Source organism: Callithrix jacchus, chromosome 19 (assembly GCF_049354715.1).
Source record: "Callithrix jacchus isolate 240 chromosome 19, calJac240_pri, whole genome shotgun sequence".
In the NCBI taxonomy this organism is placed as follows: Eukaryota; Metazoa; Chordata; class Mammalia; order Primates; family Cebidae; genus Callithrix; species Callithrix jacchus.
Window position 1 is genome coordinate 49,974,807 of NC_133520.1, and position 27,577 is coordinate 50,002,383.

General features: G+C 36.9%; 1 protein-coding gene across 7 annotated transcripts in view; it reads left to right on the forward strand.

Moving 5' to 3' along the window:
- ARID4B (AT-rich interaction domain 4B) overlaps positions 1 to 27,577 on the forward strand; it is a 152,743-nt gene that overhangs the window by 57,598 nt on the left and 67,568 nt on the right. For all 7 annotated transcript variants that reach the window (XR_013529965.1, XM_008985785.5, XM_078357291.1 and 4 more), the window contains exons 5-9: positions 3,720 to 3,810; positions 6,591 to 6,670; positions 12,719 to 12,810; positions 19,693 to 19,831; positions 25,121 to 25,200. Coding sequence is in view for 6 of the 7 variants with exons in the window: in XM_008985785.5 (XP_008984033.3) it covers positions 3,720 to 3,810; positions 6,591 to 6,670; positions 12,719 to 12,810; positions 19,693 to 19,831; positions 25,121 to 25,200 (482 nt within the window). In the remaining variant the exon portion in view is untranslated. The remainder of the gene's footprint in view (positions 1 to 3,719; positions 3,811 to 6,590; positions 6,671 to 12,718; positions 12,811 to 19,692; positions 19,832 to 25,120; positions 25,201 to 27,577) is intronic.

The following is a 27,577-nucleotide window of genomic DNA, read 5'->3' on the forward strand; positions in this document are numbered from 1 at the left end:
AAGAGACTTACACTCCCACACAATAATAGTGGGAGACTATAACACTCCACTGTCAATATTAGACAGATCAACCAGACAGAAAATTAACAAGGATATCCAGGTCCTGAACTCAGACCTGGAACAAGCAAACCTGATAGACATTTACAGAACTCTCCACCCCAAATCCACAGAATATACATTCTTCTCAGCACCACATCACACCTACTCTAAAATTGACAACATAATTGGAAGTAAATCACTCCTCAGCAAATGCAAAAGAACGGAAATTATAATACACAGTCTCTCAGACCACAGTGCAATAAAGTTAGAACTCAGAATTCAGAAACTAATTCAGAACCGCACAGCTTCATGGAAACTGAACAACTGGCTTTTAAATGTTGACTGGATAAACAATGAAATGAAGGCAGAAATAAAGAAGTTCTTAGAAACCAATGAAAACGAAGACACAACATACCAGAATCTCTGGGACACATTTAAAGCAGTCTCTAGAGGAAAATATATAGCAATAAGTGCCCACATGAGAAGAGTGGAGAGATCCAAAATTGACACCCTATCGTCAAAATTGAAAGAGCTAGAGGAGCAAGATCAAAAAAACTCAAAACCTAGCAGAAGACAAGAAATAACTAAGATCAGAGCTGAACTGAAGGAGATAGAGACACGAAAAACCCTTCAAAAAAATCAATAAATCCAAAAGCTGTTTTTTTTGAAAAGATCAGCAAAATAGGCAGACCACTAGCCAGATTAATTTAAAAAAAAGCGAGAGAGAGAGAGAGAATAACCAAATAACCAAATAGATGCAATAAAAAACAATAAAGGGGAAATCACAGACTTAAAGAGAGCCAAATCAAGAATGACCTGCCATTCACAATTGCTACAAAGAGAATAAAATACCTAGGAATACAACTAACAAGGAATGTAAAGGACCTCTTCAAGGAGAACTACAAACCACTGCTCAATGAAATAAGAGAGGACACAAACAGATGGAGAAACATTCCATGTTGATGGTTAGGAAGAATTAATATCGTGAAAATGGCCATACTGCCCAAAGTAATTACAGATTCAATGCTATCTCCATCAAGCTACCAATGACCTTCTTCACAGAACTGGAGAAAACTACCTTAAACTTCATATGGAACCAAAAGAGAGCCCGCATAGCCAAGTCAATTCTAAGTAAACAGAACACAGCGGGAGGCATCACACTACCGGATTTCAAACTATACTACAAGGCTACAGTAATCAAAACAGCATGGTACTGGTACCAAAACAGAGATATAGACCAATGGAACAGAACAGAGGCATCGGAGGCAACACAACATATCTACAACCATACAATCTTTGATAAATCTGACAAAAACAAGCAATGGGGAAAGGATTCCCTGTTTAATAAATGGTGTTGGGAAAACTGGCTAGCCATGTGCAGAAAGCAGAAACTGGACCCCTTCCTGACACCTTACACTAAAATTAACTCCAGATGGATTAAAGACTTAAACATAAGACCTAACACCATAAAAACCCTAGAAGAAAATCTAGGCAAAACCATTCAGGACACAGGAGTAGACAAGGACTTCATGACGAAAACACCAAAAGCATTGGCAACAAAAGCCAAAATAGACAAATGGGACCTAATCAAACTCCACAGCTTCTGCAGGGCAAAAGATACAGCCATTACAGTGAATCGGCAACCAGCAGAATGGGAAAAAATTTTTGCAGTTTACCCATCTGACAAAGGGCTGATATCCAGAATTTACAAAGAACTAAAACAGATTTACAGGAAAAAAACAAACAAGCCCATTCAAAAATGGGCAAAGGATATGAACAGACACTTTACAAAAGAAGACATACATGAGACCAACAAACATATGAAAAAATGTTCATCATCATCACTGGTCATTAGAGAAATGCAGATCAAAACTACATTGAGATATCATCTCACGCCAATTAGAATGGCAATCATTTAAAAATCTGGAGATAACAGATGCTGGAGAGGATGTGGAGAAATAGGAACATTTACACTGCTGGTGGGAGTGTAAATTAGTTCAACCATTGTGGAAGACAGTATGGCGATTCCTCAAGGACCTTGAAATAGAAATTCCATTTGACCCAGCAATCCCATTACTAGGTATATATCCAAAGGATTAGAAATCGTTCTACTATAAGGACACATGCACACGAATGTTCGTTGCAGCACTGTTTACAATAGCAAAGACCTGGAATCAACCCAAATGCCCATCAGTGATAGACTGGACTGGGAAAATGTGGCACATATACACCATGGAATATTAGGCAGCCATCAAAAACGATGAGTTCGTGTCCTTTGTAGGGACATGGATGAACCTGGAGAACATCATTCTCAGCAAACTGACACAAGAACAGAAAATAAAATACCGCATGTTCTCACTCATAGGTGGGTGTTGAACAATGAGAACACATGGACACAGGGAGGGGAACACTACACACTGGGGTCTGTTGGGGGGAATGGGAAGGGACAGCGGCAGGTAGGGAGTTGGGGAGAGAGAGAATGGGGAGAAATGCCAGATATAGGTGAAGGGGAGGAAGGCAGCAAATCACACTGCCACGTGTGTACCTATGCAGCTATCTTGCATGTTCTTCACATGTACCCCAAAACCTAAAATGCAATAAAAATAAATAAATAAATAAAAGAAAAAAAAAAGATGCATTGATCTGTTTTAATTCCACCATATTTCCATACTGAAATGATGGATTTTCCGAAAGTAATAGATGATGAACTAGGGATTAGAGATGTCAGTTCCATGATCTGAAAAGTGAGAAAGTTAGAAAACGAAAAATCAGAGCTCTTCTTTGTAGCAGCTACTGGAACTGGGAAATGAAATATTTTAAGAGTCACCAGCCTTCGTACTAACAGCTGGAGAGTTTTATTTATTTGCATTCATTTTTCCTCATTGGCAAGTGAAATAAATGCTGCTTTACTTTTGCCAGTGAGCAAGCTGAAGAGAATGTGTGGGTAAACCACTATGTGCTCTTTGGCTGGTTTAGAGCCAAAAGGAAACTCCAGAGCAATTTTTAAATTGTCCCTGTCCTTCCTGAGGTTCCTTCAAAGAAGAGTGGAAATGCAGGGCAAGGGCAGTCAGTTTCACAGATGGTGGTGGTTGCAGTGTAATCTACTGGCCCTGGGGGTCCCCAGGACTCTTTTGGGTGATTGTTAATTTTAAAACTTTTCATAACAGAACTTAGATATTATTTGCCTTTTTTAAGTACATTAACATTTTCACTGATGGTACAAAAATATTGATGGCTAAAACTGCTGGCACTTTTCTTTTGAGACTGTCTTGCTCTGTTGCTCCGGCTGGAGTACAGTGGCAGGATCTCCGCTCACTGCAACCTCCACCTCCCAGGTTCAACTAATTCTTCTGCCTCAGCCTCCCAAGGAGCTGGGATTGTAGTCGCCTGCCGCCACGCCTGGCTAATTTTTGTATTTTTGGTAGAGACAGGGTTTCACCATGTTGGCCAGGCTGGTCTCGAACTCCTGACCTCAAGTGATCTGCCCGCCTTGGGCCTCCCGAAGTGCTGGGGTTACAGATGTGAGCCACCGCACCTGGCCAACTGCGGGCACTTTTAAATCAGGACAGTAATCATTTTCTTCTTCACCGTCTTACACTCAGTTGAAACAAAACAAACCCAGGTTTTGGTTTGCTCATTTATGTTTTAAAAGGTTTTCTAACATGTTAAAAATACTTTAGGTGGGAGCTATTGTGGAAGTGAAGAATCTTGACGGTGCATATCAGGAAGCTGTTATCAATAAACTAACGGATGCGAGTTGGTACACTGTAGGTAAGAAAATAAATTTTCTTTAAAAATGTATGTTTAGTTACATAAAGAAAACTTAATACAAATAAAATGGAATTTCTTGGATTCACTGCCTCCCTTCATACTCTAGATGTTATTACTGTTACTGGTTATCTTTCCAGATCTTTTAAAAATTTATTTCCAAAGTTTATATATGTGGATATAACAAAATTTGAAATTATGTAATGTATACATTATACAATTAGAATTCTAGCGTCTTTCTATTTCAAAGTATATCTTAGAGAAATTTTTTCCCCATCTTATTTTTAAGTTTATAGTTCAGTAATGTTAAGGATATTCATGTTGTTTTATAGTAGAAATTTCTTTTAACTGTATATATATGTGGCTTCCATCAGAAAACAAAGTAGTAGTATATTTTATAATAGTTGATGTGCTAATTTATTTTTTTTTACTGATGACAACAACTGATGTTGTCAGTTTTCTTACTATTACAATAAATGCTGGATTGAATGTCTTTTGTGCATGCACATTTATCCTAGTACTTCTTCAGTGTATATACTGATAAGTGGAGGATGAAGGAACATACACTCTTAAGACTCTAGTATACTAGTTAATGAAAACTGCCTTCCTAAAATACATTGTCGGTTTTCTTAATCCTTGTCAGATTTTTTTTTTGTTTTTTTTTTTGTTTTGTTTTACTCTTTAAAACAAATCCTTGTCAGATTTTGTCACTTTAAAAAAAACTTTTGCTAATTTGGACATACAGTAGTATCTCAGTTTTGTTTTAATATGCCCCTCCCATGATTACTAGTGAGATTGAACTTCTTTTCTTATGTTTATTGAAAGGAACATAATTTCATTTGTGTTTTTTCTGCTTTGAGTGGCTGGCTCTTTTATTCTTTCCCTTTTTCTCATGAGATTTATCTTTTTTGTATTATTTTTAGGATATGTATTCTTTATATTTTTTGGGTTAACCATTTACTATTTCAGTTACAAATATTTTTCTCCTGTTGCTTTATTCTTAACTTTGCTTTTAATTTTTACATAGTTAGTTTTTGTGTAATTTTGTAATTTTAGTTTCGAATCTTAAGAAAGCCTTCCATTGGTGTTATAAATCTGTTTTCTAATGTATTCTTCAAATTTTTATGTATTTTTTGTTTTACAAATAGATTTTGATTTCACCTACAGTAGTATATATTTTTTCTAACATTCTGAAATAATGATTAAAAATTATTTTTCCTAGATTGATAGCCATTTATCGCAGTATTATTTATTAAAGGTAACAACTTTACCATTTAATGACCTCAGAGATTAAAGCAAACACCTAGTAAAATGTCTTTGGTGATATCAGAGCTTGATAGAACTTTCAGATAGTGTAGGTGAGTTTTGTTTATACATTTTTGGTGTGAGAATAAAACCTGGTGAAAATAGAGGGAAAGTTACTTGATTTTGAGACAGAAGGAAATATTTGACTTCATGTAAGTGAGAAGACGGAGCAATTCTGTGTAGTAAGTCTAGCTGGTGATCAGTTGTAATAGTCTACTAAATGTGGCATTTGTGTATTTTAGTTACATCATTTAAAAGATGTACTGAAAACTATCCAGTCTCACATAATGTAAGTTGTTATATAACATATAAGAATCTCATTTTATTTCAGTCAGTAAGGAAAGGGTATTGCCTTTCTTTTAACCATTAATCACCTCTCAATAAATGTGAGATACTGTTGAGCATCAGAAACAAAAAAAAAAAGAAAAAAATCTAATTTTAGTAGGTAGGCAGAAACTGTAATTTCTAAAATCGAACTCTGGTAACATTATTTAAAACAGAGGTACTCTCTCTGATTTCTAAGGAATGTAGTATGTCCCCAAATTATTTATGTACATCACAGATTTATGCATATAATACAAATATTCATACATTCTCTATCTATTAATTTATGGTGGTTTTGCTGGGATGTTTTAAGAACTTCATTTTTATTAAAAATTTTCCCCTGCTTTATTGAGATTTAATTGACAAAATTATATAAATGTATATATAACATGATGATTTCATGTGCAAATATATTGTGAAATAATTAGTGCAACCGGGTTGCTTAACATTTCCATCACCTTTTAGTCGACATTTTAGTATTTTAAGTCACTTGTTTTCAACTGGGAATGAATTTACTCCCCAGGAAACATTTGGCAATGTTTAGAGACATTTTAGATTGTCACAGCTGGGAAGAGGGTGTTACTAGCATCTAGTGGGTAGAAGTCAGGAGTGCTGCTAAGTGTCCTGCAGTACACAGGACAGGCCCGCCACAACAGAATTTTCTAGCACACTATGTCACAAGTGACAGTGCTAAGGATAAGAAACCCTACTTTAAATCATGAAAATGCAGTTATTTTTAAAAGGGGCAGACTGCATAAATTTGTAATCTTTCCCTTTCTTAGGTAAATCTGTCAGTATCTGTCAGTAGGAAAACTTGGCTTTTTTTCTTTTTTTTTTACCATCCTGAGAAGAGTTAATAGTATTTAAATGGTTTCCTCTTGAAATACCAACTTCTTATTTTTATTTGGTATGTCCTGTTTTAGGAAAGATGTTTTCATTTCATATATATTGTTTCTTTTTCACTAGAAATTGAAAGAATTACTTTAATAAGTCTGTATTTGAAGTTACGCACTAGAAAACATAAAATGTGAATTGAATTCCAAATGTAGTCTTAAAGAGTAGATCTCTTTGCACTCAGAAAATCATAATACATATCATCTCATTAATCCTTGAAAAAATCCTTCAGTAGCTTCCATTTTTACCTTCTCTCATAGTTTTCGATGATGGAGATGAGAAGACACTGAGACGATCTTCACTGTGCCTGAAAGGAGAGAGGCATTTTGCTGAAAGTGAAGTAAGTCATTATTTAACAAATGAACATGTCTTTATGTTTTTTATTGGAAGGAGTAAATTTTTGCTTTCTTAACTTAGTCAACATACTTACTACTCAGGAAAGTTCATTAATACCACCATCATGATGGAATCTGAAGCCTATTTAATAATCGTTTGAGCACCAGATTGTCTTCTTTTTTGTCTATGTAAAGTGTTTCAGTATTTGTCCGCAGAGAAAATACAATGGGCTTTAACTATTTCTTTAGGAAACTTTTAAATAGACTTAAAATTTGTAAATAGCTGTAGAAAACAGATTTCTGATTTATAATCTACTTGGTCCTTGTCATAGTTAAAGGATGTGTAGATACAGCAAGCAGTCTTTATTTTAACTCCCGCTACTGCTATTAGCTAATATTATAATAGCTTCTCTTCTTGCCTGACTGCCCTTCCTAAAATTGTCCCTTCCATTTCTTATCATCCTTTTAGATTGATTTAGCTCTTATTCCCTAACATAAATTTGTTGTTGTCTGTCTTCCTCATGAGAATGTGTCACAGGGGCAGGGACTTGTATATCTTCTTCACGGCTTTGTTTCTAGTTCCTGTAACAGTGCCTAACATAAGAGTATGAACTTCTTAAGTGCTAGTTGGACGAGCTGCTTATAATTGCCAGGGATTTTGCTAAGTACTTTACATATTATTGTATTTGCAACAGTATGAAGTAGTTACTATTATTATCCCCAACTATCAGATTAGAAATGGCAGAGCTGTTTTCTTACCAGCACTTTCTAGCACTGAGGCCATGTCCTTAAGTTGAAAGATGTTACTAAGAACAGAAGGTTCACAAAGTTTTGTAACTAACTTGTTTGCAATTGGGAATTTAAAAGATAGACATTGCTGTAAATGATGTTATGTTCACTAGTCCAGTCTACAAATACTAACTGATGCACAGTGTGACTGAACTATTCCTTTTTTTTTCCTAGTCACTATTTAGAATAGTGTTTCTTTCAGGATATTTTAATATTATCAAACTATTAGACTTTATGGGGTTTTTTTGTTTTGTTTTGTTTTGAGAATTTTTTGCTTCTCATTGATTGAATTCCCACTTAAATTTAGAATTTGGGATATATTCTCTGTATTATAATTCCGGCCTATCCCTTTAGTCTCATATTCAACCACTTTCCTGTAATTCTGCCTTATTAGACTACTTCGTATCTTCAGACTATGGTCCGTATTTTCCTTTATTGACTCCTATTGAGCCCTACTCCTTTCCGCTTCTTGGAATCTCACTTGTGTTGATGGTCACCATAGATGCTTTCTCCTCCATGATGTTTTTCATGAGCTCTCTACCCAAATTGGATTTCTTTATCCTTTGGTCCTTTTGCACTTCTCTTGCTTATTCTTGTTTTAGGATCTTTTTTTACTTTTCTCATTTTCAGTGTAAGATTTTAGGCTGTTTCAGGGGAATATCCGTTTTTTCCTCACTTGATAGGCCCCCCTTCACCTAGCAATTTCTTTTTTTTTTTTTTTTTTTGAGACCGAGTTTTGCTCTTGTTACCCAGGCTGGAGTGCAATGGTGCGATCTTGGCTCACTGCAACCTCGCCTCCTGGGTTCAGGCAATTCTCCTGCCTCAGCCTCCTGAGTAGCTGGGATTACAGGTGCGCACCACCATGCCCAGCTAATTTTTTGTATTTTTTTTTTTAGTAGAGACGGGGTTTCACATGTTGACCAGGATGGTCTCGATCTCTTGACCTTGTGATCCACGCGCCTCGGCCTCCCAAAGTGCTGGGATTACAGGCGTGAGCCACCGTGCCCGGCCTACCTAGCAATTTCCATACAAAAGCCTTCAATAAGTCTGTGTGGAATAAACTGTCAAGGTTTACATAGAGTAATACAGACAGCTTTGGGGCAAGTATAGTGATGAAGTACAGAATTCTCCCTGAGTTTGTAGAATTATTGTAATTTCATTTCTCTACCATTAGTAAGTGAGTAGGAGGACTTAAAGATGTGATTTTTCTCCTGTTAAGTGAAGGTCCTGATTTTATTTTTTTAGTCTAGAGAAATAGCCAAAATATTAATTTTTTTTAACCAGGAGAATTTTTTTTTTCTTTTTTTCTCAGGTAGCTACAAGCTCTGAAATATAACCAGGAGAATTTTAAATTGGAATGATTCATAAGACAGTTGGAGGTTAAATGCTGAAGGTTATGTGAACAAGTGGCTATGTAGCCTTCATATCTTCAGGGAGGTTTAGTTTTAGTGTGTCTGTGCAGGTGTGTACTTTTATTTATGTTTTGCTAGAAGGAAATTAGAATGCTGCTGTATGATTCTTTAACTCCTTTCCCATGTGCCAGCAGCTGTGTAGTGCAAGGTTTCCGGACACAAGGGTAAGCCGTGTAAACATGGAACTTCTTCTTGAGTACTTACCACCTGTTGGAGGAGAAAAGGCATTAATCAAATAATCAAACATTTTAAAATTTAAGTGTTTTAAGCCCTGTGAAGATGTGGTCCAGAGTGTTCTCAATAGGGGAATTAATCTACTATCTGTATGTTCTTTTCTCTTTATTTGGTATTTTTCATATTGTTTTAAAAGTTTTAATTTTTTTGAAAGACTGTTCAGAATATTAATAAGTAGTAGTCACAACATTGTCTTTGAGAGAAAAGCCACTTCATACTGGCAGTATTTTGGGTCACTAATCCCATTTCATAAACACTGAATGCAAGATTTTCATGGAAAGAGATCACAATAGCACTTGAGTCAGTTTAAACTCCAACACTGAAGCCGCTGATATTAGCCATAACCAGCTTAGTGAGTATGTTACCTACTGCCTGACATCTGTAAGATAGCTTAGGTATTTTTTTCCTCCCCTCCCCTCTCCTCCCCTCCTCTCCCTCCCCCTCTTCTGATGGAGTCTCTGTTGCCCTCTCCCTCTCCCTCCTCTTCTAATGGAGTCTCTGTTGGCTCTGGCTGGAGTGCAGTGGTGCGATATTGGCTCCCTGCAACCTCCGCCTCCCAGGTTCAAGCAATTCCCCTGCCTCAGCCTCCTGAGTAGCTGGGACTACAGATGTGCACCACCATGCCCAGTTAATTTTTTGTATTTTAGTAGAGACCGCATTTCACGATGTTGGCTAGGATGGTCTCGATCTCCTGACCTCATGATCCGCCCACTTTGGTCTTTCAAAGTGCTGGGATTATAGGTGTGAGCCACCATGCCCAGCCAGTTTAGGTATTTCTAAAGACCATTTATACTTCGAATATTATATAAAAGTAGATTCATCATCTGGTATTTTATTTTATTTATTTATTTTTAAAGACAGAGTCTTGCTCTGTCACCCAGGCGGAGTGCAGTGGCATGATCTTGGCTTACTGTAACTTTCACCTCCCAGTGAAATTTACTTGCTTGATTTACTTGCTTCTCGTGAATCCCAATTGCTTGATTCATGAGAAGTGGTTGAGGAAGTGGTTAAATATGAGACTGAAGGGATAGGCTGGAATTACAATACAGAGAACTTGTCCCAAATTCTAAATTTAAAGTGGGAATTCAATCATTAAGAGAAGCAAAAAACTTGAACCTCCCAGGTTCAAGCCTCTTGAATAGCTTGGACTACAGGGATGCCACCATGCCCGACTGATTTTTGTATTTTTAGTAGAGACGGAGTTTTGCCATGTTGGCCAGGCAGGTCTCCAACTCCTAGCCTCAAGTGATCTACCTGCCTTGGCCTCCCAAAGTGCTGGGATTATAGGCGTGAGTCACCGTGCCTGGCCAATTATATGGTATTCTTTCTTTGTATTTATTACGTTCAATTGAAAACTCTAGAGAAGTTTAGATAAAATCCCAATTCCATATTTTCTGCAGCCCATTTTAGGAGACATTTTCTCCTTAGGCCTATGGAGTTTTCTTTGTGCCTTTAATACAGCTTTCAGGAGCCTCTGGTTTTTGCTCTTTAGATATAAGATGGGACAAATTCTACACCTCCTCGCCCAGGTCTTTTCAGTCCTTTGAAATAATCATGCTCCTGCTCTTCTGGACATTGATTAAGGCCAGGGACAGAGATATTACTTCTTATGTTTCTTATTATTATGTGCTAGGGAGAGACTGTGGTCTCTTATTTGAAAATTACTATGTGTGATTCTTAAATAACTCTTTAGAAATTTTCTTTCCAGTGACAAGTGAAATGACTAACAGATACTTAAAATAGAAATCACAGTGTGTAATAGAAATCTCTCTCTCTCTCTCTCTCTCTTATTTTATTTTTTTGATTTCAAGAAAGCAACCTTAATTTTTTGTGGGGAGAGGATGCATTTAATCCATCTGTTTGCTTGGCAGAAAGTGAATCCAGATTAATTTATTTTTCCTGTTTACCAAATATAGTCATTTTGTAATGCTCTATAGTGATACAGTAGTAATATTTCAGATTTGGACAGCTTTTGCCTCCAAATAATTTTTTCTTTTTTGTAAGACGAAGTCTTGCTCTTGTTGCCTAGGCTGGAGTACAATGGCGTGATCTTGGTGCACCACAACTTCTGCCTCCCTGGTTCAAGCGATTCTCCTGGGGTCAGCCTTCCAAGTAGCTGGGATTACAGGCATGCTGCCACCATGCCTGTCTGATTCTGTATTTTTAGTAGAGATGAGATTTCTCCATGTTGGTCAGGCTTGTCTTGAACTCCTGACCTCAGGTGATATCCCACCTTGGCCTCCCAAAGTGGTGGGATTACAGGCATGAGCCACTGCACCTGGCCCAAATAAAATTTTTGAAATCCTTGATTTAAGGTTCCTTAAGACAGGGTTAGGTTCTGTACAAAATAAATTTGAAAGATTAGATTTTTTTTGCCATATGAGAGTTATGAAATTAATGATTTTTGTCTGTCTTTTGAAGGAATCAACCTTTAGTTAATCCTTTATGACTAGAACCTTTTTCTGTATTACATTCTTGATTGTTAGATATATATAGCTATGTACCTTAAATACATTTACGTATATTCTAATGAATTACGTGGAAAAGGTTGTTAATATGGTTCATCTGTTCACAGTTTAGTTCATCGTTGTTATAACAAAATTGTCTCAATATAAAAAGAGTTAAATATTTATTTTTAAATATTACATAGTTTAGATTCCTGCTCTTAATTCTAAGTTGATGGATACTCTTTCTTATACCACTCTGGTTTGTAACTTTAAGAAGCCTCTTTGTCCTAAGTAGTTCCTCACTCTCATTTTCATCTGGACAATTTTCGTGGGAATCTCTAGTTGCTCTGATGTTTGTGAAATTATTTATAAGATTATAAGGTTCTTCTTAGGATGAGGAAAAGAATAACAACTGTGGAAAATCTTAAATGAAGAAAGTGTAGGAAAGGAAAAAAGTGTAGAAACTTTATCTTTACATTTTATTTAAAAAAGCTTTCTTGCAGAAAATGTTTGCAGAGTAATAACTTACTCTGAGGCTTTTTGTTCATGCAATTCGTGCTTTATCTTCATAATTAATTTTGTTTCTGTAACTTACTAAGAATTTTATTTTGGCCGGATGTGGTGGCTCACACCTGTAATCCCAGCACTTTGGGAGGCCAAGGCGGGTGGATCACCTGAGGTCAGGAGTTGAAGACCAGCCTGGCAACATGGTGAAACCCCATCTTAAAAAAAAAAAAAAAAAGAATTTTATTTTATGGGTTATGATTGCCTCTGTACAAGTTAAAATTGGAGCTGCAGTTAGCTTTAACCTAGAAGTTAGATCCTTACAAATAGGTTTCTTAACACTCACATCTATCTTTTCATAGAGGTGTATTTGTTTTTTATTTTAATCATCCTTAGATGCCTATCAGCCTTCAAATAGGTAATGAATCATCATCGAGAAAGCAGACAAATTTCACTTTTTTTTTCAGTAATGAGCTCATTCATCTTTATTCCAATATCTTTGAAACTAGAATTTTCTATCTTTAGGAAAGCTGTGTTTTAGCTTCCCTGGGGAAGGGGGAGAGTTTAATCTCAAAATCTGAGCATATTCTTAAATTGATTTGGTTTCAAACAAAGAAAGCAGTCGTAAAGTGGTAATTTTTTGATGGGTTTATGTTCTTACCCACAGACATTAGACCAGCTCCCACTCACCAACCCTGAGCATTTTGGTACTCCAGTCATAGGAAAGAAAACAAATAGAGGAAGAAGATCAAATCATATGTAAGTCCATTTTCATAACTGTTAGTTGAACCTGAATTCATTTCTCCTCGTATTGTTTATAGTTATTTGAAGATTGTAATTTGCAAAATGCTAACCAGATCTAATAGAAATTTCAGACTCCTCAGCATGGGTGATTGAGGTTCTCCGTGCTCAGCCAACCTTAACAGCTGTATCTGCCTTCAGTTTTTTCCTTGCATGTTATCTTGATGCTGTAGTCAAAATGGAACCAGTCAACGACTCCTGAATACATCACTTGTTTTCTAATATTATACTTTTATTCATGCTATTTTTTTTGGTCTCCATGCCTCCCTTCCCCTTCACTGTCTTGTCCATGCCTTAATTCTCAAGAAAAATACGTAAATCTTTATATGAACCGTTTTGTGCCTCCCCACACTTTCCTTGAAACCAGACATGGTTGTAAACCCTGTAAACCCAGTTCTCTAGCATAGTATGAACTGTGGAGCCAGTTGGTTTGGGTTTGGATCCTGGGTCTGCCACTTCCTTGCTGTGTGATCTTGGGAAGTTTACTTATTCTTTTCATATATCAATTCTTATCTATAAAATTGAGATAATAATATAACCTATCACTTAGAGTTGTTGTGAAAATAAGTAAATTCATATCCTTAAAGTTTTTATATAGTAAATGTTATGTAAGAACTAACCAACATCATATACTGACATGAAAAATTGCGTGATGAAATGCCAGTATGTAATATAATTTCATTTACATATGAAAATGTGCTTACATGTACATATAAAAATTCTGCTTCCTGGTGTTTATGTCTGACAAGTAAGACTGGTTCTTGCTGCATTATTCAAACTTAAAAAATTTGTACATTATTTTTTATATATATTATGGGAAAAGGTCTTATTTGTCAGTAAGTTTTTTTGATTTTGGAAAGATTGAAAATAAAAAATATTTAGACATTTTTACGATTTTACACACATCATCCTAAAGTGGAAAAATAAGTTTAAAAATGAATTTATTATGCAGTATCACTTAATATTGACCTGCAGATTTGACCAAAAATTATGATCTGTTAAAAAGTCAGTTATTTTTTATTTTCTCCTCTGTTGTTCCCCAACTATTAGATGTTTCTTAGTTGACGTGTCGGTTTTGTGAATATGAGCATAAAGCATGCATTTGTTGCTGAGTAAGTTGATCTTTGCTTTCTAAAGACTCCAGCAAACAATCTAAGGTAGTGATTTTCCTGTGGAGAATCTCTATGTGTAATAAGAGATTTGCTGTTGAGATTGTGTTATACACGTGCAAAGTATGAATGCAGACAAAAGGTTGAGAATTACTAGTGTAGGAATGAAGACCTTCTCCATCTGTAATCTTGTTTCGCTTGCTCTTCCTTCCCCCTCTCTACCATGGTTGATCATTCTCACTGCCAAGGAACCTGACAATGTTACTCTTGCTTGACGTTTTAAGCCTTGGTGTGTAAGCATTACAGGCAAGTACTAGTTTGAAATGCCCATCTCCTTAATTACATTTCCTCAAAGTTTTTTCTCCTCTTTCTTCAGAGTGATTTTCTGCAACAAAGTCTTAAACCTGGATCTTAAGGGCATTCATCTGACCTTCATTTCCTCTTCCATTACACCATTGAAAAAAGTCTTTTCTGTGGTCTCAGATTGCCATTTAAAGTGCATTTTTGTGCAAAGATATATTACGTTATCTCTTCTTAGGATTCCCAGGACTTCGTTGTTGGAGTGATGTATCACCAAATTTGTTTTCTTTTAGCAGCTGTTAATCCACGCATTAACCCCTACTTATTCCAAAATTGATTACTTATAACATCTTCCATTCAATTGAGTTTCACTGTATTCTACCTTTAATCCTAGTAAGTTCAAGTATTTTCTGTTTTTAATGATTATCATCCTCTAGCTTAATTTTTTAAAGGATGTTATTGATTCTTTTAATCAGTGTATTACTGGATTGAGTTTTTCTCCTTAAAATTTACCCATTGTTTGCAGCAGTTGTGTTTAAGTGATCCAGAAGAATAGAATACCTGAAATTATGGAAATACTTGTTTGTCCCTCTCCTCTTCATGTTGTTTTCCGATCATCTGGAAAGTTGATATGCAACTGCTGCAATAGGAAAGCAGTGTTTTTTTCCTTTTGGCTGTTATTTTTTCCCCTTCAGAAAAAGGATAAAGCATAAGGTTTACAGTGATTCTTGTTAATAAGGGATTATTTATGGGTATAGATTTTACCCAGTAACAGTGCTAAGATTTATCCAATACCCGGTTTATACTTGCTATTTAAATATAGGCCTGCAGATCTGAACACATTTTAAAATTAGTTTATAATTCACATATCATAAAATTTACTGTTGTATGTTTTAATCTGTAGATTTGTATCCATAATTCACCCTTTTAAAGCATGTGGTCTAGTAATTTTTAGTATATTCATAAAATTGTGTAACTATCATCACTATCTGATTCCAGAAGATCTTTTTATTTTGCTGCTTTATTTTAATATGAGAATTTGATTCATTTCCTTCTTGATAAAAATGGAGAAAAAAATTAAAACCTTTTTATAGTTGTGTACATAGGTTCTGTGTGTTTTAATGTCTAAGAACCTATACTAAAAGAACATTTCAATTTGCACAGTTTGCAACTGAGTAAACTGATTTGCTTAAAAAAAGAATGAGAATTGTGTGTACTAGCTCAGTTTATATCATTATTTGGTATTTTTTGGCCCATGTCTTGTCTAAAGTTCATCTTTCTTGATTTACAGCTAATTTAGAGTTAATACTGAAGTGTGATTACCTTTAAGTGATCAGCTGTTGGAGTATTATGGTAAAAATTTCCAAGTAATTAGCTTTGATGTTAGTGACATCATCAGATTTTATTTCTTAGAAACAGTACATTATTTTGTTGTAGCTCTGCGAATACTTTGCCACCAAAGAAACAGCAATATCAGAGATGAATAAAAACCAAGCAGACGCTCCGCTTTGCTCTGTCTTTGCTCCTATGACGTATTTTGGATGCTTATTAATTTTAGTTTGTTAGTTTATTGAGTACCGGTCTTGTGTAAACAGTTTTCTGGCTAAGCTCCTCCAAAAGGAAAAGTTAAGGAGCTTCATGTATAATAGTACGGTTTACACTGATTGTATACATTTTGTGATTTTAGAATAAAAATCAAAATTACCATAGTAAAAAAAATAAATGTTTTTACTTCGTTTATTTTATCAACAGGAATTTTTGACCATCTATACTGTGCCTAGCATTGTTCGGGTACTTGAGATATATCAGTAAACAAAAAAATTACTTAAAAAGTCTTTAACTTTAGAGCTTACATTCTCTCTCAGCGGAGGAGTTAGCGAATTAAACATTTGGTTCACATACTTGGTGTGGAAAAAAGAATAAATGTAAGAAATAAGTAAATTATATAAAATTTAATGTATGATCAAAGTGAGTGCTGTGGAAATAAAAGGAAGAGCAAGATGAAAAGAGGCAGGGGTTGTACATTTGAATAAGGTGGAACAAAATCTTGAGTAGGTGGGGGGGAAGAGCATCTAGTCTAACAGTGGGAATGGTTTTAGACAGGAACATCGAGATTTAATATGTAAGGTGGATAGATACTTCTGCTAGCTGAACGAAGGTGTTTTGTTTTTCGTTTTGATATATTGTGAAATCTGAAGTCTTAACACTGGTTAAGTCTTAAGAAAGAAGTTACAATTTTTACAGTGATGCAGATAACTTTGTTAGTCAAATAAAGCCCCATTTTCCTCTATGTTTTACAGATTTTGATATGTTATCTCTGACATTGTAGCTTTCTAGTGGCTAGTGATAATAAATAGAGTGTTCATAAACCCCTAGCGAATGAATTTTCTGTGGCTGCTTTGATAAAGCAGTAATTATGATTTTAAGTTTGGTTGTATTCTGTAGTCATTGGAAGGTAAAAAGATAAAAGTCATTGCTCTTGAAAAGCTCTTCTAAATCAAGTAGAAATCAGACTTGTGAGGCCTGTCATTACTGACTGATGCTGTATGCCTATGTATAGGGTCTTATGCTCCACTAATATAAAGGTATGTTGGGTTTTCCTATTAACCTACTTTCTAAGTAGAGATTAAACTTCTTTAAGTGCCACTGAAGTATAATACTTTTTTTTTTAACCTGGTTATCCAGTTTCTGTGGAAGAATTACTATTATTATTTTGGAGACGGAGTCTCACTCTGTCGCCCGGGCTAGGGTGCAGTGACGCAATCTCAGCTCACCACAACATCTACCTCCCAGGTTCAAGCGATTTTCCTGCCTCAGTCTCCTGAGTAGCTGGGATTGCAGGCGCCCGCCACCATACCCAGCTAATTTTTGTATTTTTAGTAGAGACGAGGTTTCACCATTTTGGCCAGGCTGGTGTTGAAATCCTGACCTTAGATTCCCAAAGTGTTGGCATTACAGGTGTAAGTCACTACAGCCAGCCAAAGTCCAATACTTCTTCTATTCTGTAGCAGACTTTGAAGATTTGCTTTGTTTCTGCCAGCAAACAATTTTTAAGTTATTTGATCATTGAAATCAAGGGGATGATATTCCCATGTCACTTTAAAATGATAAAATTTTTTTTGATGGAGTTTTGCTCTTATTGCCCAGGCTGGAGTGCAGTGGCATGATTTTGACTCACCCCAGCCTCCGCCTTCCAGGTTCAAGCGATACTTCTGCCTTAGCCTTCCAGGTTTCTGGGATTACAGTCATGTGCCACAAGGGGGTTTCTCCATGTTGGTCAGGCTGGTCTCGAACTCCAGATCTCAGGTGATTCTCTCGCCTTGGCCTCCCAAAGTTCTGAGATTACAGGCATGAGCCACCTTGCCCAGCACTTAATGTTAACGTAAGAGTTTTTACTTTGTTGGCTGGGCCAGTGGCTCACACCTTTAATCCCAACACTTTGGGAGGCTAAGGTGGGTGGATAGTGAGGTCAGAAGATCGAGACTGTCCTGGCCAACATGGTGAAACCCCTTCTCTACTAAAAATACAAAAAGCTGAGCCTGGTGGCGCAGGCCTATAATTTCAGCTACTTGGGAGGCTGAGGCAGGAGAATCGCTTGAACCCTGGACGCAGAGGTTGTGGTGAGCCGAGATGGCCCCACTCTTCTCCAGTCTGGTGACAGAGCTAGACTCTGTGCCCCACCCCCCCGCCTCCGCAAAAAAAAGTTTTTGCAAACCACGGTGCTTCCATTATTCAAGCTAGAAAGGAAAGAAAGAAAGAAAAGAAAGAGTTTTTACTTTGTTTATATTGGAATAAAAAATACAAAGGCATGACGGATACATTGTCCATACTTTTGGAATGGCATCAAAGATAAATTCAGGGTATACTAGATCATATACCAAATAGGTAAATCATGTTTAAAGTTTTTAAATAGATTAACCTGTGAGTTTAAATTTTTTGGTCAGTGAAATTGATCATTGTGAACTATCTGAAAAACACTTTTATCTTTGTAGGTATTCAATAATAGCCATTCTAAACATAACCTATGTTGTTGTCTATCAAACATTTCCTAGTGTCTATGCTCATTCTGGGCATTTTCTTTAGTGCTGATTCTTTATTAGAAACAGATTCAAACTGGGAATTGCTTTTTGTTTTGTTTTCCTTTTTACTCCATTTTCCTCAATGTCAAATTGATGGTTTCAGTTACTTCCTTTTTCATCTGACAGTTACCATCTTTCTAATTTACTAGTCCAATATTTAATGTTACTGAAAGGATTTTTTGCTTTCCTTCCTTCCTTCCTTCCTTCCTTCCTTCCTTCCTTCCTTCCTTCCTTCCTTCCTTCCTTCCTTCCTTCCTTCCTTCCTTCTTTTTCTTTCCTCTCTCTCTCTCTCTCTCTCTCTCTCTCTGTCTTTCATCTCTCTTTCTGTCTTTCTTTTTTTTGAGACAGAGTCTCACTCTGTCCCCCAGGCTGGAGTGCAGTGGCGCAATCTTGGCTCACTGCAACCTCCGCCTCCTGGGTTCAAGCAATTCTTCCACCTTAGCCTCCCGAGTAGCTGGGACTACTGATGCGCACCACCATGCGCAGCTATTTTTTTTGTATTTTCAGTAGAGACGGGGTTTCACCATGTTGGCCAGGATGGTCTCGATCTCTTGACCTCGTGATCCACCCACCTCACCCTCCCAAAGTGCTGAGATTATAGGTGTGAGCCACCGTGCCTGGCCCGGCTTGCTTATTTATTTATTTAATTATTTATAGTCGAGATGGGGTTTCACCATCTTGGCCAGGCTGGTCTTGAACTCCTGACCTTGTGATTCACCCGCCTTGGCCTCCCAAAGTATTGGGATTACAGGCATGAGCCACCTCACCCAGCCTTGCTTTTCTTTTAATTTTGAAAGTTTTTAACATCATACAAAACAAGCTTATTGGACATTTTATGAATACCTAATTTGTGTATATTTGTTGTTAAGGATAGCACTCACCAGTGCTATCTCTTACCAGATTGCCTCCTCTTCCCACCCTAACCTCAGTTAATAAAGGTCTGGTCTTCTACCCTTAAAAATTACCTCTCTTCTGGAGATATAGAATTACTGTTTCCAGAATTCCTTTAATTTGAGATTGGGATCGAGTGTATTTCAGTGTAGTACTGGGATGTTTAATAATCCCCTTTTGGAGGATTTGGGAACCAGTTATTTGTCCTGATCTTCCTCCTTAATTTTTTACAGTAGCACTAAATAAACCAGAAATATTTTTAGGAAAATGATATGCTTTCTTCTCATGATAAACTCTTGCTATTATTTTTTAGAGAAATTTAGAAATGATTTAAAATCTAAATTAGCCATTTTGCAGGTCTTAGGAAATATAATAAAAGTTTGGGAATACCTATATTCATCATGGGCATGCTTTTTCTTCATGAGGATAAATGGAAATATTTTATATTTTTCTCTCCCTAGACCAGAGGAAGAGTCTTCATCATCCTCCAGTGATGAAGACGAGGATGATAGGAAACAGATTGATGAGCTACTAGGCAAAGTTGTATGTGTAGATTACATTAGTTTGGATAAAAAGAAAGCACTATGGTTTCCTGCATTGGTGAGTAGCTTCAATGTAAAAGAGTTTAATTTCCAACTTTATAAATTTATGAAGAAAACAATGGATTTTATTTCTTATGTTTTTCATAGGTACAAAATGAGGAAATATTTTTAGCATCATTTAATTCACACTAAGCTTACTTTCAAAGTTGTCTTTGAATACACAGAACTCTTGAATTCATTGAGGAAAGGCAAAATCTTAATAATCTTAGAGGTTAGCTGTGTGGGAGTTGAATTCTCTCTCTCTTTTGGTAGAAAATTTATTATGCAAACTTTTAAAACTCCTAAGTCCACCTAGGTCTAGATTGCAAAAGAACAACAGAATCATGGTTGACAAGGATAACTAGACATTTTCCTCATACTTGGTTCACAACGGTTACTAGACATTTTCCTCATACTTACTGAGTCAGGGTGTTTGCATCCTTGATCTTAATCTTGCCTTTTAGGTACTCCCTATATAATCATGACTGTAATTATACATTACCCCACTCTTCCATTTTCTCTACAATAGATTTTTAAATCTACCTACTTTTTAATGCTTTTCTCTCCAAAAGATTGCAACTCCTTAGATTCCAGGTTGAATATTTTGCATTTTTCCTTTGCTTTTTCATGTTGCCTTTTTGTGATTCTGAGTAGGTACTCAAGCTTTATAATCAGGAGTATCCTCATGATTGTCCCAAGTCTTGTATCTCAGACTGTTTTGACAGATGACAGAAAGCCTTTTGAGCTTTTCTGTCTGTTTTTCATAACTGCTAGCTTCTTTAGCAAGTTGAAAGGGCCATGTACAGACCATTTTCTTTGGCTTTTACAAAGGGAACATATGCGAACATCTTTTACAGACAAAACCAGGATGCTTCTCAAGTAATCTTTTGGTAGACAAAATAATTTGTAGCTCTTAAAGCAAATAGAGATTCAACTAATAATTAGCTATCATACTTTAAGATTTAACTTTGTGGCAGTAAGAATGCAATTTTTTCTGGACTGAGTATGATTGGATAGGTCACTTAAAGTTTTAAATTTCAAGTAGGAGACTGAAATTAATAATCAGCATCTCTTATTTTTGGCCAGGTTGGGTGGCTCACGCCTGTAATCCCAGCACTTTAGTGGCCGAGGCAGTCGGATCCCCTCAGGTCAGGAGTTCGAGATTAGCCTGGCCAACAGGGCAAAATCCCACCTTTTCTAAAAACAAAAAAAAATTAGCTGGGTGTGGTGGTTTGCGCCTGTAGTCCCAGCTACTTGGGAGACCGAGGCAGGAGAATTGCTTGAATCCAGGAGATGGAGGTTGCAGTGAGCAGAGATTGCGCCACTGTACTCCAACCTGGGCAACAGAGCGAGACTCTGTCTCAAAAAGAAAAAAAAAAATTTTTTTTAAAGAGTTCAGGATAATTCCAGGTTCAAGCAATTCTTTTGCCTCAGCATCCTGAGTAGCTGGGATTATAGGCATGCGCCACCACGCCCAGCTAATTTTTTTGTATTTTTAGTAGAGATGGAGTTTTGCCCTGTTGACCATGATGGTCTCGATCTCCCGACCTCAATACCTGCCCACCTCGGTCTCCCAGAGTGCTGGGATTACAGGCGTGAGCCACCATACCCAGCCCTAAAATTTTGATATGTCTGAAGTGTCATGGCCTATGATGATTTTATCCGAAGACCATTGAATCGTTTGTATCAAACAGTAGGATCCACTTTTTTTTTGGAGGCAGAGCCTATACCCAGGTTGGAGTGCAATTTTCCCACCTCATTCTCCTGAGTAGCTCGGACTACAGGTGGTACACCACCACACGTGGCTAAATTTTAAATATTTTGTAAATACAAAGTCTCCCTGTGCTGCCTAGACTAGTCTTGAACTTCTGGCCTCAAGTGATCCTCCCACCTTGGCCTCTGAGATTACAGGTTTGAGCCAATGAGCCTGGCCCTCATCTTTTACAGATATGTCCTCCCCCAACTTCATATTTAATAAGCTATAAACTGGATATCTGTTGATAAACTAAAGACACTTTCAAAGTACTGTTTGCCTCATGCCTGACAACTAATTTCTTGTCAATTATCAAGAGGCAGAATGCGTCAAAAAGTATTCTCAGTCTCTGTTCTGTATATTTTCACTCCCTTACTACAAATAATTAGCCAAATTCTCTTCTAATGCTTTTTTCCCCTTCTGTTAATGGCATTTATTTAATAAAATGTTTGTGTTCTCAAGATTATGTAACACATTTGTTAAATATGCATTCATCATATACCAAGTTCTGTTCAAAATATTTTACAAGGATAGACTCATTTAGTGGTATAGAAGTTTTTTGTTCTTGTGATTAATAAACTTTTCTCAATAATTTGTGGTTGAGAATCTGCTGACCCTTTTTTCTCATCATCTCACTTTCCTATTCATTGACTAAATCGCAGAGACTTAAAAATGAGATTAAAACACTGTTCTTTGTTTATAAGTATTTGTATGAAAACTTATGTCCATAATACGTATAAACTCTTTTGTATATTTGTGGTTTTCATGCTAAACTATGTAACCATGGTCTTAAATGAAAAAGAAATAATAGAAGTACCTTTTTTTTGTACTGTTTTCTACATGTGATGTCCATTTATCTACCCTTTTTAGTGAACATGTTTCATTTCTTTATCTCTGCTGCTTAGTTTGGTGTTTGGCACAAATTATCCAATAAATGTAGCTCTTGTAATGATAATGAAAAATGAGGACAATTATTTGTTTTAATAAGTATACATATTTTATAATACCTTTGTACCTTCCTGTGTATTCATCCAACATTTAGTGGATATCTCTATGTTCAAAGATTGTGCTACCACCTATTATGAAATATATATTATTATTTATCCCCACTTAGATATAAGGAAACTGAGTATTAGCAGAGTTAAGGTAGTTGCCACACTTTGGATTAATTATTAAACTGAAAAAACGTGTGAGTGTATGCAATTATTTCTTTCTTTCTAAAGCACTAAGATTCTTTGTGAGAATTTCTTTTGAAAGTATGTTTTAAGGCCAGCCATGGTGCCTTGAGCCTGTAATCCCAGCACTTTGGGAGGCCAAGGCAGGCAGACTGCCTGAGCTCAGGAGTTTAAGACCAGCCTGGGCAATATAGTGAAACCCTGGCTTTACTAAAATACAAAAATTAGCTGGGCATGGTCTTGGCACCTATAATTCTAGCTACTTGGCTGGAGCAAGAGAATTGCCTGAACTTGGGAGGCGGAGGTTGCAGTGAGCTGAGACCGTGCCACTGCACTCTAGCCTGGGTGACAGAGCAAGATCCCATGTCAAAAATACACACACGCACACACACACAAAACTGTTTTATAAGTCTTTTTCTCAACAGGAACATTAAATGTTTTCATTACTAGTTTTTTGAGTCACTAATCTAAGCTTCTCACACTATAAATAATATCCTTGATGAAAATAAAAATATTTAAGGATTTTTAATATTGAAAGGTTAGTAATCTGTTTAGTCATCCATTTCATTGTTGTTTTTAAATTCTTAAAATTATTGATATATGTTATCCCCTCCCAAATTTGAGATCTGTTGGGACGTAATAGATAATTTTTGTTAACTAGAGTGAAAAATTATGTTTTAAATCAACCAATCTTGATATAATCACACAAATAATATTTGTGTTTCCAATTTTTAAATTATTTTTGTAAATCAAGTAAATTCAAAGTGTTCTAGTAACATCATAAGAAAACAATTGGCAGGTCTTAAGAAAAAATTAGCTGAGTCTGGTAGCATGTGCCTATAGTCCCAGCTACTTGGGAGACTAAGGTGGGAGGATTCAGTGCTGGGAGGTCAAGGCTGCAATGAGTTGTGATCATGCCACTGCACAGAGTGAGACGCTTTCTCAAAAAAAAAAACAAAGGAAACAATTATATAGTCCCAGGAACTATAAACAACTACCATGCACTGAGGATTTACCCTGACTAGGACTGTGTTAAGCTTATTAATATAAGTAATCTTGTTTAATCCTAATTGAAACTGGAGAATAAGTGATATTTACCTTCATTTTAAGAGGGGGAAATCTTAGATTTCATGGGGCATGCAGTTCTCCTTTTCAGTTTTATTCACCAAGTTCTTTTCTTCTAATCACCCTTTCAAGTTGTAGTTCAGGATTCAGAATGTATCCCTGTATTTTCTTTAGGGTGATCTCATCCCCCTTTAAAGCTTCACTTGCAGAGATAACAAAGAGATAATCAAAATGACCAGGGAAGCAGCATACATAGGCAAATGGGATAAAGGCATGTTGTCTTTCCTGTGGCAGCACTGACAGTGAGCCTGCTTACTCACACACCAGTGTCGTCACTGGCCAAAGCTATCACACGTGCAGCTTTCAGAATCCTTAGCTCATCAGAGAAGAATAACAAATGGATTTGGCTCATGGGCCTCAAGTTTTCGATCACTGCTACTTGGGCTGTGGACTCCCCATTTACATCCTTGAGTCCAGACCTCTATGCTCTGCTCCAGACCTGGTTTCTCTGTTCACTGTCTTCACTTGGATGTCTTTTTGCCACCTCAAAACTTAACAGGCCCAAAACTTCTGTTACTATTCCTTCTTTCACGCACAAACTTGGCCCTTCTTTGTTGTTTTTCTTTCACAGTGAATCGCCCTGATCTACCCATTTGCACGAGGACACTAAGTGTCCTCTTCTTGTTCATCTTTCTACTTCCCTAATTATCTCAGATATTCTCCTTTCTTTAATTTGCCATTGCCACCACTTTACATCCAAGCCAACACCTCTCACTCAGTTGATCCCAGTAGCTTAATCTCTGAACAATTGCCTTTGTGTGGTCCATTTTCTTCATAGCAGCCAAAGTAGATTTTTAAAAGGAAAATCTATTATGGCACTGTCCAGTTTCAGACTCTTTCAATAAAGATGTTAGATTTTATCCTGAGAATTAATATGGCATACAAAGCTCTGGACCATTGTTTTTCTCTTAGCCATGATGTAGCCCCTTCAGTTAAGGATCTAGCTCTACATTTTTTCTCTTTTTGACTAGAACTTCATCCACAGCTTCAGCCTAGTCATAGCTGTACTTCTGCTTTCAATGCCATGCCTATGCCAAAAAAATCTAGATTATCCAGGCAGCTGGAAGGATGTAGGATACCAATTTAAAATTACTTGTGCGTGCTCCCACATGTGTGTGTACCTATTTACCCTCAAACTAAAATGAGTTATAAAATTCAAGCTTATACTATTTTTTAAAAGGATTTAAATAGTAAGTATTGCATAACTCTGTAAATGTTCTTTTAGTTATAACAGCTTCACACTTTTTCTTAAAAGGTGGTCTGTCCTGATTGTAGTGATGAGATCGCTGTAAAAAAGGACAATATTCTTGTTCGATCTTTCAAAGATGGAAAATTGTAAGTATAATTTACTCGATTTGAAAAACCATTTTATAAATATATGCTGCTGTTTTCAGAATTAGGATGTTAAATGATGAATTAGTTATTTCCAATAACTACATACAGAATGTTTCAAAGAGTGACTGTTTTTCATATTACCTTAATGTATTATGGTAATATGGTCTTATAGTATGTTTTTCCTTACTCATTTTTGTAATCTTTTCCAAACTAGACACTGAGTACTGTCTAATTTGTCAACATTCGTCCCCATAATAGCTGGTTATTTGAGACAGATTTGCCATATCTAACATATTTAATACGTTATTAATTTTTTTTTTTTTTTTTTGAGACAGAGCCTCACTCTGTCACCCAGGCTGGAGTGCAATGGTGTGGTCTCAGCTCACTACAACCTCCACCTCAAGGGTTGAAGCAATTCTCCCACCTCAGCCTCTTAGGTAGCTGGGACTACAGGCTCAGGCTATAACACCCAGCTGATTTTTGTATTTTTATTAGAAATGGGGTTTCACTATGTTGGCCAGGCTTGCCTCAGATACCTGACCTCATGATCTGCCTGCCTCGGCCTCCCAAAGTACTAGGATTATAGGCATGAGCCACTGTGTCCAGCCTCTTGATGTATTTATTGACATTATTTCCTTAGGGTTTGTTCTTGATAGTCTAACTAGGACTTTCTGATACTTCTACTAGTTACGTCTAATGGTTGTAGTAATACCAGTTGCATAATATTCATCTTTTGCAGTAGTCTGAGGATTAAAGTGGGTTACTTGTAGATGGATGGTGTTAAGAAAGTGATTTATTATTTTTCTTTAAGAATTATATGACTAGAGAAGCCAGATATTTTATGGAGTTGGATTGGGTATAAATACCTTAAAAGGGTCATCAAGTTTTAAAATTTGGTATTTTAGTTTTCAAGTTCTGAAAAGGTATTTTTATTTTTAATTAGTTAATTTATTTTATTTTTAATTTTTTTTAGAGAGGGTCTCCTCTTGTTACCCAGGCTGGAGTGCAGTGACGTGATCGTGGCTCACTGTAGCCATGACCCTTTGGGCTTAGGTGATCCTTTCACCTCAGCCCCTCTTGAGTAGCTGGGACTACACCTGGCTGTTTTTGTATTTTTGGTAGAGATAGGGTTTCACTATGTTGGCCAGGCTGGTCTTGAACTCCTGGGCTCACGTGATCCATGTGCCTTGGCCTCCCAAAGTGCTGAGCTTACAGGCGTGACCCTTTGCACCCAGTCTGAAAAGTTAGCTTTAAAAACCATATGTAGGCCGGGCATGGTGGATCACACCTATAATCCCTTTGGGAGGCCCAGGTGGGTGGATCATGAGGTCAGGAGTTCGAGATCAGCCTGGCCGTCATGGTGAAACCCTGTCTCTACTAAAAATACAAAAATTATCCGGGTGTTGTGGTGTAATTCCAGCTACTTGGGAGGCTGAGGCAGGAGAATCGCTTGAACCCGGGAGGCGGAGGTTGCAGTGAGCTGAGATTGTGCCATTGCACTCCAGCCTTGGTGACAAGAGCAAGACTCTGTGCCAAAAAAAAAAAAAAAAACCAATATATAGAAACAACTTTAACAAAATTGAGATAATCAGAGAAGTTTGAACACTGAATTGAATACTGATGTGATATTAAATTGGGGTAGGGAAAAGGGGAAAATGTTAGAGGGCACAAACATTTATTCGTAAGATGAATAAAATGTACAGGATCTGATGTACAGCATGGCAGCTGTAGTACTCTGGTGGCCTCCCAAGTAGCTAGGACTACAGGTGTGTGCCACCATGCCCAGCTATTTTTTGTAGGGGGGGTTGTTGCCATGTTACCCAAGCTGGTCTTGAACTCCTGAGCTCAAGTAATCTGCCCACTTTGGCCTCCTAGAGTGTAGGGATTACAGTTGTGAGCCACTATGTCCAACTTTTATTTATTTTTATTTTATTTTATATATATTTCTGGAGACTGAATTTCACTCTTGTTGCCCAGGCTGGAGTGCAGTGGCGTGCAGCTCACTGCAATCTCCATTTCCTGGATTCAAGCAATTCTCATGCCTCAGCCTCCCGAGTAGCTGGGATTACAGGCATGCACCACCATGCCTAGCTAATTTTTGTATTTTTAGTAGGGACGGGGTTTCATCATGTTGGTCAGGCTGGTCTTGTACTCCTGACCTCAGGTGATCCAACCACCTCCCAATCCCAAAGTGCTGGGATTACAGGCATGAGCCACTGCACTGGGCTCAGCCTTTATTTTTTAAGAGATAGAATCTTGTTCTTTTGCCTACACTAGAGTGCAGTGGCATGGTCATAGCTCACTGTAACCTCACACTGGGTTTCCAGCTCAGTTCCCTGTCTCAGCCTCCCCAGTAGTGGGACTACAGGCCCAAGCC